This window comes from Xyrauchen texanus, chromosome 5 (genome assembly GCF_025860055.1).
Source record: "Xyrauchen texanus isolate HMW12.3.18 chromosome 5, RBS_HiC_50CHRs, whole genome shotgun sequence".
In the NCBI taxonomy this organism is placed as follows: domain Eukaryota; kingdom Metazoa; phylum Chordata; class Actinopteri; order Cypriniformes; family Catostomidae; genus Xyrauchen; species Xyrauchen texanus.
In genome coordinates, this window is record NC_068280.1 from 34,052,702 (window position 1) to 34,064,866 (window position 12,165).

The 12,165-nt window shown below is 45.6% G+C and overlaps 1 protein-coding gene across 2 annotated transcripts in view; it reads left to right on the top strand.

Annotated features, from left to right (window-relative positions):
• LOC127643694 (dorsal-ventral patterning tolloid-like protein 1) overlaps positions 1 to 12,165 on the top strand; it is a 101,152-nt gene that overhangs the window by 45,849 nt on the left and 43,138 nt on the right. For both annotated transcript variants that reach the window (XM_052126510.1, XM_052126509.1), the window contains exons 4-7: positions 19 to 99; positions 6,009 to 6,179; positions 6,265 to 6,382; positions 11,734 to 11,912. In XM_052126510.1, coding sequence (XP_051982470.1) covers positions 19 to 99; positions 6,009 to 6,179; positions 6,265 to 6,382; positions 11,734 to 11,912 — 549 coding nt within the window. The remainder of the gene's footprint in view (positions 1 to 18; positions 100 to 6,008; positions 6,180 to 6,264; positions 6,383 to 11,733; positions 11,913 to 12,165) is intronic.

Sequence of the window (12,165 nt, forward strand, 5' to 3'; positions counted from 1 at the left end):
TACATTTCTTTCTCTCAGGTGGTCTAGGAGAGCATAATCCCAGTAAGAAGAGAGGCTCGTTATATCTGTTGCTTGACAGAATACGACGGATAGGCTTTGGTAAGTTCACCTTTACAAATAAGTAGACATAACACTGCGATAACAGCTAAAAGCACCTGACAAATCAGACATTATATGACAAAAACTACAATAAAGCATCATCAAATACTATAAGCAAACATGTTAACAACTCTTTGACACAGAGTCCAAGTCTCAAGTCTTAGCCTTTTGTCATGAGTACAAGGCAAGTTTCAATTTCAATATACAGGTTAGTTCCCCTTCTGTCAATCTCTCGACGTTGTGTTGAAGGAAGTGACACAAGGGGTCTTCTCTGACGCCGAATCGTACCTCTGAACCTGAGAAAAGGCCAATGTCAAGTTTGCAGACAGAATTTTCATGCCCCGCCCCGGACATACGGATATAAAGGGAAGCGGGGCAGCGAATGCCAGTCAGGATTTTGCACTGAGGAGCCCAAAATTAAGCACGGCCATTTACAGTGTTAGGTCTAGTGCTGTGGCAGGAGGGACAAAACGTCTCGTTCCCTCCCTCGGGAAACGGAGGTTACAACAGTAACCAGACGTTCCCCTTCTGTCACTCTCTCGATGTTCTGTCGAAGGAAGTGACACAAGGGGTCCATATAAAAATGCCACGCACTGACCGTATTACGTGACTGTTGAAACAGGTGCAAAGCAGGCTATTGCGTGTTAGAGGCACCTGTACCGAGTGCACGTAGCCCTCCCCAACACCCCCTCAAAGAGTTTTGCATACCACCTTAGGTTTTCCCGCCTCCCTGGTGAGAAAAAGGTGTTACATGCTAGCATGGGAGCAAGCCCGGCAGCCGCGGCCTTCTCTCTCACTATGTCTCTCACATAGGACGTAAAGCGGCTGGGGCCCAATATAAGTCGGGGAAGGCGGTCTTTCCCCAGAGGGAGCAGGAGAGCCTGTCAGGAGAGACAGGAGCCCTGAGGCTAGGGTGCTGAGAGAAGGCTCGACGCACTTGTCCTACTCCGCGCATCTGGCAGGGGGTGGCTTAGAGACTGAGGAAGAGGCCTAAGGAGGCATCTTCAGAACTCGTCAGCGCCGGCGTGAGGTAAGGTAACTGTCCTATTCTTTCAGGAGGGGAAGACCCTGCAGAGGCCACACCCTGCCCAGTCCAGGGGGAGGAGATGTGTGGCAAATACACCACAAGGGTTGTGATGCCGGACATGGGATACGGCGCAGTGGTAGGTCCAGCCTAATGAAGGGGGGAACGAGGGCAGTGGGGCTGCCCGAGGGAAACGCGGGTCCACCGAGAGGGGGACCGTACCACGGAAAATACATCACAGGGAGTTAGCCTGAAGAGGGAACTATGCCCGTGGAGCCCGACCCCAGTACAGAGCCCTGAGGCTCGTAGTGGGTCTAGCCGCGAGTTGCTCCATTGAATTCGCTGGCCAGAAGGCTAGGGAGGAAAACCATCCAGGCAGCGATGCTCAGTGGATGACCTGGGACAGAAGGTGCACTGGATCACTTTGGTGAAGGGCGCAAGGTGCAAGCGGAACACCCGGTCGGTTGTGCCGCATTACTGAGTTCTATCGGCTCGGACCTGACAAAACAAGGGACGAGACCGACTCAACCCTTAGATTGTAAAATCGGGCAAAGGTATTGTGTGTTGCCCAGCCCGCTGCTCTGCAGATGTCTGCCAAGGAGTTGCTGTGGCTCAGTGATCATGAGGACGCCACACTTCTCGTAGAGTGTGCTCGGACCTGCAGGGGGGGGCGGGCACACCCTGGGTGTGAAAGGCAATAGCGTCAACGGCCCAGTGGGCTAGCCTCTGTTTGGGGATGGCGTTCCCTTTCCGCCGTCCGCCAAAGCAGACAAAGAGCTGCTCAGAACATCTAGAGCTCTGCGTGTGGTCCACATAGGTACGCAAAGCACACACCGGACACAGCAACGAAAGGGCTGGGTCTGCCTCCTCCCAAGGCAGCGCTTGCAGGTTCACGACCTGGTCCCCGAAAGGGGTCGTAGGAACCTTGGGCACATAGCCCGGTCAGGGTCTCAGGATAACGTGCGAAAGTGCCGGACTGAACTCCAGGCAGGTGTCACTGACAGAGAATGCTTGCAGGTCTCCAACCCTTTTAGTTGAGGCTAACGTGATCAGGAGGGCCATCTCCAGGGAGAGGGCCTTGAGCTCGACTGATTCAAGCGGCTCAAATGGGAGTCTCTGAAGGCCCGAGAGAACCACTGAGAGATCCCAAGAGGGGAACAGGCTAGGCCGGGGAGGATTCAGTCTCCGGGTGCCTTTCAGGAACCTGATAATGAAGTCGTGCTTACCAAGGGACTTGCCATCTACTGCGTTGTGGTGGGCTGCGATAGCAGCTACATACACCTTCAAGGTGGAGGGGGACAGCCTGCCCTCCAGCCTCTCCTGCAGGAATAGAAGCACTGACCAAACTGCGCATCTCTGTGGGTCTTCGGCTCGGGAAGAACACCAGTCGTGAACAAGTGCCACTTTAGGGTGTAAAGTTTCCTGGTTGAGGGAGCTCTGGCTTGGTTGATCGTGTCTACAACAGCAAGTGGTAGATCCACTAGATCTTCCGCATCCCATCCAGGGGCCAGACGTGGAAGTTCCAGAGGTCTGGGTGCGGATGCCAGAGGGTGCCCCGTCCCTGAGAAAGAAGGTCCTTCCTCAGGGGAACTTTCCAGGGAGGGGCTGTCGTGAGGAGCGTGAGATCCGTGAACCAGGTGCGGGTGGGCCAGTAGGGGGCCACCAAGATGACCTGTTCCTCGTCCTCCCTGATCTTGCACAGCACCGATGCAAGAAGGATCACTGGGGGAAATGTGTACTTGCACAGCCCCCGGGGCCAGGAACATTCCTGTCAGGGAATACCAGAGCGGACAGTGGGAGTTGTCTTGGGAGGCAAAGAGGTCTACCTGTGCCTTGCCGAATCAGTCCCAAATGAGCTGGACCACCAGGGGGTGGAGCCTCCACTCTCCACTGGGCGAAACCTGCCGCGATAGCGCGTCTGCCGTCGTGTTGCAGTTGCCAGGAATGTGAGTGGCGAGCAGCGACTTGAGTCGCGGCTGACTCCAAAGGAGGAGATGGCGAGTTGTGACATATGACGAGAGCGCACGCCGCCTTGGCGATGTATGTACGCTACCGTCGCGGTGCTGTCTGAACGGATCAGAACGTGCTTGCTTCGTATTAGTGGAAGAAACCTCAGTTTCTGTAATTCGGACAAGAATTACAGCCATCAACTCTAGGCAAGGTGCCAGCAGCAGCGCACCGGTTGTGCACGGCGCCCCAACCCTGTCGAGAGTCTGTGGTTACCACACATCTTGACACCTGCTGCATGGGAACTCCGGTCCGCAGAAATCAGAGGTCTGTCCAAGGAGGGGGTGATTATCACACAATGCGTGCCATAGCACCATGCCCATCTCGGGACTCGAGTCTGTAGCCAGTGCTGTAGCAGTCTCATATGCATCAACCCGAGCAACGCAACTGTGGCTGAGGATGGCATATGCCCCAGGAGCCTCTGGAATTGTTTTAGAGGAACAGCTGTGCCGGGGATGGGTTAGAGACTGAGGAAGAGGTCCTAATTAGGTGCCTTCAATCTCGTCAGCGCTGGCCTGCCGGGGCAGTCATGGGGCCGGAGGCGAGGGAGCTGCATCCGACGAACCGGGACTGGAGAGTTGTGAGGCCGGGGTGCTGTGAGAATGGCACACACCAGCTGGATGATCCAGGGAGTGGGTAAATCGCTCTTTTATTGAATATTTGAGTACTGCAACCCAGAGGGGGTGCGGCAAATGAACATAAGGAAAACAAAGATTGTCCTCCCGGCCATTCACCGGGGGGACGAAGTGGTCTTGGTGCCTTCTCCGGAGCGAACATCCGACTGCCTGGGTTGCCCATCTCAGGAGCTTTTCGGAGCTTTTCTGGTCCGGGAAGAGGTCCTGGAGACGGGGGGCGAACACCGCCTGCGAGGTGCTTGATGCTGGGGCTGAGAGCTGGGCCAAGGTTGCGGAGCTGCCTGCCGATGTTTGGCCGCAGGGGATGCCCTCGGCGAGCAGGCGCAGAAGAGGCCAAGCTGGGAGATGGGGGCGTTGAGAAATTTTCCTGTGTCAACGTCACGCATCTCAACAATATTCAGCCAGAGGTGTCGCTCCTGGACCACGAGGGTGGCCATCGCCCACCCGAGTGCCTGCGCTGTGACCTTTGTGGCTCTGAGCGCGAGGTTGGTGGCAGAGCGCAGTTCCTGCAGCACATCATGGTCAGAACTACAAAGGTGCAGATCTTTGAGTGCCTTGGCTTGGTAAATTTGCTGGAAAGCCATGGCATGCAGGGCAGAGGCGGCCTTTCCGGTGGCGCTGTAGATTTTTGAGGTCATTAATGACGTCATTCTAGGGCTCTGGAGAGGAGTACCCGGTGGCGGCATTCACGGGGTAGTGAGAGCGGAGGGTGGTTCCGACCGCGTCGGCTCGTCATACACTTCCAGGAAGAACGGAACCGGGGGAGGGGGGGGCGTGGCTATGAGCGGCGCTGTGACCCGATCGAGTAGCCGTGAGGGGGGGCGGAGATATCAGTCCCGGGAAAGCATAGCGGCAGTCAGCTTCAGACTGAGCAAGCAGACCCGAAGGTGGCAGCCAATACGAGTCACTGTGAGGCTCTCTGATGCAGCGCCGATGTCGTCATCCAATTCCGGGGGCTCAAGGGACAATGCCGGCTGACCGCGAGATGATCCGCACTGATCCCGAGCTCGGACGGAAGCAAGCAAGCGTGCCGGGGGGGCGGGTGGTTCGTAGTGATTTACCGAGCCCGTCGTCATCGCCAGACAGGTCGTCCTCAATCCCGTAGGAAGAAGTAACGATGTGACCGCAATGTTGCCATGGTTATGTTCTCGCACTGAGAACATGACCATTCATAAAACGCTGCCTGCGCGTGATCGCAGCCCAGGCATGTGAGGCAGCTTTTATGACCGTCAGAAGTGGAGCGAAATCAACCGCATCCAGGAACAACACAGAGACGGAAAGACATCTTTAAAAAGTCGTGTCCTGAAAAGGACGTTCAACGCCTGTTGTGTATTGCTCTTTCATGAGTGGGAACTGAAACTCTTTTAGAGAAAATAGACTCTTTTTAGGAGGAGAACACACTATTAACAGGAAGAAAGCGCTGTCGAAGCACCCAGGGTGTGAACTGCACAGCGTGCAGAGAGAGAACGCCAGCTGGAAATGCGCCGTGCCGATCCAACAGCAATGGTTCTTGCTGATAGAGGTGAGTGGAACAGTAGTGAGATTCAGCTGCTTGCTGCCCAACCATTCGGCTCCGAAGAAAAATTCTGACTGGCATTCGCTGCCCCGCTTCCCTTTATACCCGTATGTCTGGGGCGGGGCATGCAAATTCTGTCTGCCAACTTGACATTGGCCTTTTCTCAGGTTCATAGGTACGATTCGGCATCCGAGAAGACCCCTTGTGTCACTTCCTTCGACACAACGTCTCGTTCCCTCCCTTACAACAGTAACCAGACGTTTTATAAACACTGTTGTTGGACAATTAGTTTAATATAGTTTATGATTTATTGGTTCAGTAGAAGATACTTTATTAAACTTATCTCATTAGATGTTATCTGCTGTAGGTGTCTTCACTAACTTTATTGCACTGGAGTCATGTGGATTGTACAGCCATGTGTTGGCAGGATGAGTGTCATTGCAATAACATGCATTTGTATTTAACATTTAGAGGGTAAACTCTGTTTTGTAGTGAAACATGTTTCAGCAGTTAATATATTTAATGCCATTTATTATTGCTAGATGTAGTTTGGCATTTGATTTGATACCGTTGATATTTATAGCCCAAATAAAGAAAAGTAAAAGGTTAAATGAAAATGCAATGAACTTCATACATAAAAGCAAAGTGAAATTCACTCAGGACTTCACAGAACTTTGATGGTAGCTTTAGGTTGTTTCTATCATTCTTTCTTCTCTCTGTGGTGTAGAGTCATGGCCAGTGAACATCAGTAAAGATGTGCCAAGCTCTAAGGCTGGAGGTAGAAGTGAAAATAGCGGCAGAGGTGTGAAGTCTCGAGTGCCACGCGCTGCCACCTCCCGAGCAGAGAAGATCTGGCCCGGAGGAGTCATCCCTTACATCATAGGAGGCAACTTCACTGGTGGGGGACCTGAGTGTGTTGGTGTTTACCATTGCCATATGAATGTTGTGATTTACATATAATGATTTCTGGGTGATTTTCACAGGAAGCCAGAGGGCCATGTTAAAACAGGCAATGAGACACTGGGAGAAACAAACGTGTGTGACTTTCATCGAGAAAACCGATGAGGAGAGCTACATTGTCTTCACCCACAGACCCTGCGGGTGCGTGTCTGTTTGTCCTCTTTAATAAGATTAAATTTTTTCCCAATGACATAATGTATGTATAAAAGGTGCACACATTTATACTATCCCATTTATCATAGTCATTGTGTGATTGACTCTGAGAGATAAATGGAAGCCTAAGCGATAGTTCTGTCTGGAAGACTCGTAGGAAGAATCACTTTATTCAATTTAGACAATCCAATCCAATCAAAATCCAGCCTATGCTTTAGCAGCTCTTCATAGCTGTCCTTCATCACTTCGGTATGCCAGCATTGTTTTCACCCCAATCACCTCTTAACCACCAGTTTAGGTCATGCTGTAAGGGGTAAGATCCTCTCCCCTGCCACCTTTGTCTTCCAGCAGAATCTGACAGAACGGAAACTATTCTTTCTCTTTATTCACATCAATTATTTTATTCATATTATACAGGTGCTTATACTGCTGTTTACTTCTGGTATTAAAATTTGATTCGTTCACAAGTGTTCAGGCGAGACAGATCGCTGTGTACATTTGCTTGTAACATACATTTCAACACATCTCCTATGACTTTTTGTGATCTGATTTTGTAGGAGGATCTGTAATGTCATGACTTTACATTATAAGTCATATCAGCACATCATGTGTTGATAAAGCACAAAAAGAAAAAAGGGGGAGAAAAAGCACAAAAAGTCTGTTGTTTACGAATACACTTCCTAATTTTAATCTCATGGCAAATGTGACACTTGCACCTTTAACCACAAAAATATTTAAGTTATACATTTTTGACAACGATGACGGTCGGACAACAGATTTTTTTTTTGAGTTCGTAGCATGGTGATTCGGGCTTCACACCTCGAGATGTGAATTCATTTGAGATAATTCAACAATCGGAGTCTGCTTATACCATGGTTACCACATGAAGTATTACAGATAACACAGACGAAATCACAGAATCTAGACAATGGCATTAGATATAAAACACATAATGGAATTCTGTGGAATGGATTATGACATATTTGGACAAAGATGAATGTTTGAAAGCACAATTAATCAAATAAAAATTGCAACATGTCGTAATGTTACAATTAAACTGCAAATGTCTGTGATTTAATTGAATAATTATTCTGTATAATCTGTAAGTGGTGCACGCTTCAAAATGAATGTGTGAAGCTGACTGCTCATACACTGAAAACACCTCATCATGATCATGTGTGCTCTTGTGTGTGAGAGATAAAAGACAGCAGAGCACTCTGAAGTGTGCAGCAGATACAGACTATTTATTTAATTAAATCACAGCTTTATGAGGATTAATAATCACTCAAGCTATGTTGTGAAATCCCTATCTGGAGGTGAGACACTACCAAAAAAACATAGAAACGCCAAAATAAACGCTAAATTTAAATGGACAGTTTAGCTTAAATATTACACTTGTTAGGCACATGAAATGTCCTGGAAATGTCCTGGTATATAGCGCCTTAAAAAGTGTTGGAACCCTGTATTTTCTTTTAAAGCTACACGTAAAAGTAGAATTTTTTTGTTGTTGTAACGCATTAGATTTGACTGACAGGTGAGTAGGCAGTCCTTTGGTGTTGTCTGAAATGCATCAAAGTCCCTTTCAGGGCAAGTCAGTCCACTCGACAGCCATCTTTGGAATTCTTCTGGGCAGGTTGGGCTGTAAACAAGCAGCATAAAAGTACAGCTCCTATTTACTTGAATGTGGAAAGACTGGAATCTCCAAAACGGTTGGTCACGATTGGTTCGATCAAAGAACATATTAAAATATTCAAATATATTCCAAATAAAAATTTGGTATAATACAAAAATTATATAATACATTATGTTTCTTTAGCTCAGGTCATGCTAAAAAACAACAACGCTATTTTCCAGGCAGGTTCAGCTTTACCTGTAAATTGGGACTTCCTTTCCTACAACTGCTGGACATTACAGTTTTTCTCATTCATTTTGAATAGAATTGGTTTGTCTTTGCTAAATAGTCTCAGGATGCATTAGTGTTTACACTACAAATGCAATGCGGTCATGTGCATTTTTGACTACCAGGTTATAGTTGAAACGTTTAATCAATAAAACATTTTGGAGTCTATTTACTCGTCTATTTAGAGCTGTGTACTTGTGATCGGATCACCCTACAGGATGTTAATACCAGGTGTATATGGGGTCTTAATGATTTGAGGCCTGACATCTGATCGCCACTGGTAATGAACACTTATTGAAAGTTACAAAGGTCATTAAGGAACACACTAAGATACATATGCTATGTGTGTATCCTGTAATGTGTGTTTAAAACAAAGGTCTGTGTGTGTTTGCGAAAGCGAACGAATAAGTGTCGGCTGAGACAACTACAGTCAGCCTGGCTTTCCTTCCTGCCCTGTTACCACGGTGAGCAAACCACCCATTGTTCTTAGGAATGGAATCCTAACAGTGTGTTAACAAGGAAGAGAGAGAAGGGAAGACGGAAATCGCATAAGTCTAGATAAACATATTGTTGGCAGTTTGAGGTGGTTCGTATCTGCACACTTTGCATTTGATTGATTATTTGATCACATGGAACATTGTTTAATAAAACAACATCTGATAAGAAGGTTTATGAGTCTATGAATGTTATTCAGTATTATGAATGGAAACAGAGGATGTGAAGTGTCTTTCAGTGAGCAGTGGGAATGAGAGATGTTGATTGACACGACAGAGGGAGGTGAGGTTATAGAGATTTTAGAGAAAATTACAGAAAGATCATTGACTGGGCAAGTGTAGATTAGAGCAGAGGGGAGAGAGGTAGAGACAGAGAGCATTACAGAATATTATCCATCTCAGTACACTCATATCTGTTATAATCAGAAGATGCCATTCAGCTACAAACCTGCTGATGGACAAACATGAGCAAAGACCGTTCACTCTGCACTTCTGAATGTGCACATGTGCTTGTACGTATATGTGAAAATTAAGAAAGTATTGAAAGGAATGATGACTTGACTACTTGACTTGAAAGATATTTAAAAAATGTTGTATATTTTCAGGTTGCATGTCTGCAAATGTATCGATTGGTTGCAGACAAGTTAAAAATTTTTAATTACATTTTTGTTTCATTGTAGTGAAAACATCACATTTCTTTTTTCTTTTGATTGTGAATGTGTTTTAATTAGAGTCTTCCTCTATTCTGTTTGAATGTGTTTGTGTTTGCTCCACACTATCACTGGCTATGAAATGAGGGATTAAGGTGTTCTAATCTCTGTTATAAATAGTGACTGACAGGAATCGAGATTACTGCTTTGTGTGTGTGTGTGTGTGGCTGAGACATGCTTAAGCAGAGACTATTGAGATTCTATCTGGATTCCTCGAACTCTGACTTCATAGGTTTGACTTATCTTTGGGTCAGCATGTTTATGTGTTTTCTTTTCGGGGTAGCGTTAAGGTTTGGGTCAGGGTTAGTCTGTAGTTTTTCTATAAATCGAATTAAAATTAGCATTATATAAAACCAAAGATTCTGTATTTCCTCACTTAGATTGCTTGGTAAATTTTTAAATGTGTGTTTAGCCTGGTCTTCAAACTGTAAAACATGGTATGATACCTGTCAGGGGAGCAAGCATGTTACTCTACAATTTTTTACTCAATATTTTTCCAAAATATTGTATATAGACTGAACTATTAATTTACGTTTTACAGCCAGTTCACAATAGCATTTTGTCTACAGATCTGGGACAGAGGGCATGATATGTCATCCTGGCATTGAAAAAAATGGCAGCAACACTGACATCACACCACTGTAAAACTTGCTGATACAGTCGCTGCACTGCCACTGTTCTTTTAGTGGACAGCTTCAACATGCTCCTCTTGCTATAATGCTGTTGTTATTTAGAAAAAAAAAACAGCTTCAACTAAAGATGATTCAGAATGGACAGCATATCAAGTACAGTAAATTAACAGCATACAAAACAAAGCTGACAGGACACTTTATATTCATTAATAGAGCTGGGAAAAATATAGATTTTTTTGAAGTATCGTGATCTTTGATTGAACGATCTCGATTATTAAATTCCAAGATTGGTACCAAATTTCACGCTATGCGTCTACAAATGTCTATAGCTACTGGCAAGTAAATGTTCAGATTTCAAACACCAGTGATTAAGTAGTTTAGAGGAGAAGACATTATGTCCAAAGACGAGATCCACGTATCCATATGTCATTGAATAATGTCTCTTTTTATAGCCTTTCTGTTTTTTTACAGTTAGTTGTTGATTAAAAAAACAGCAAAAAATAAACATTTAATTCTAATCACACATGGATGCGCTAAAGAAACCACACAGGTCTTCTTTCATTATATTACTGCGCTTACTGGCTGATGCCGCAAGTCTTAAAGAGACAGTGCCTAAGCATGTGTTCTACATATTAGTGTAAATACTTGTAAAGTGTACCAAAATAAACAGTATAAGCAACATCATTTATGGACTTTCAAGACACTTATTGATGGAATAGACTGAATTCAAACGTTTTAAAAAGCTAAAATGTGACCAATTTGATAAAAATGTATGATAAAATATAATTTGTAAAATTAATATTTTCAAATTGTACTTTGAATTGTTGAGAAAAAGGGCAAAAACGGCTTGTTAATGACAGAGGTTCAGAGAAGAATGGCCAGACTTGTCCAAGCTGACAGGAATGTGACAGTTACCCAAATAAACACTCGTTACAACAGTGCTATGCAGAAAAGCATTTCTGAATGTACAAAACGTCAAACATTGAGGTGATTGGGCTACAGCAGCGGGTACCACTACTGTCAGCTACAGTGGCGCAGGCTCATCAATTGAAGTAAATTGAAGCATGCGATTGAACCCTTTACGATGTATTGAATCTTGACATGCTATGAGGTATTAGGTGTTACTCAGCCCTATACTTGAAGTGCTGCTTAAAGTGATGGTCATCAATGAACACATTTTGGGATAACTGTCCTGTTGAATTATTTTAGTTCAACATTTGTATGCTTGAGTCTTTTAGAGAAAAGTAAGACTTATCTTACTAATCTGCCTCCACTTGGTAAATTTTTTGGGACCCACCTCTCTCTCCTTCCTCTTTGTCCCTCTCTTGCAATTAATTGCACTGGCACTTTGGTCAGGAGTGAACAATGTGTGCTTATTTGTTGTTAAGGAAACAACACAGCAAGAATCTAAAAGTTTACCTCAGCTTACCCCTGATTGCTGTTAATCAGCTTGGTCACCCCACGACACCCAAAACACTGAGGGTTAGCCCAGCTCACCAATCATCAAGCCCTCATTACAATCATCACAATGATTTATGACGCTGGGGTGAGCTGAGGAAATGCTGACATTTTATTTAGAACTTTTTCTTTATTCTTTCTAAAGGTGTTGCTCCTATGTTGGGCGCCGTGGCAATGGTCCCCAGGCGATATCCATTGGGAAGAACTGCGACAAGTTTGGCATTGTTGTTCATGAACTTGGACATGTAATTGGCTTTTGGCATGAGCACACACGGCCTGACCGGGATGATCACGTGACCATCATCAGAGACAACATCCAACCAGGTACTGCATGACCCATCACCAGTGTCGACGCCAGGATGAAATACTTAGGGGCATATTTGAAATTTCTAGGGGGGGGCACACATTCACTTTACAATTACTGTAGCTACTGTAATGCGACTAAAATGACTGGTGGTGTTTAGGGATTTCGACATTATACTGTTTCACCATTAACCGTGATTAAAAATGGCATGTTTAATTTAAGACAAGACATTTTTCTGCTCCCACATACGGGCATCCAGGGATATAAACTGCC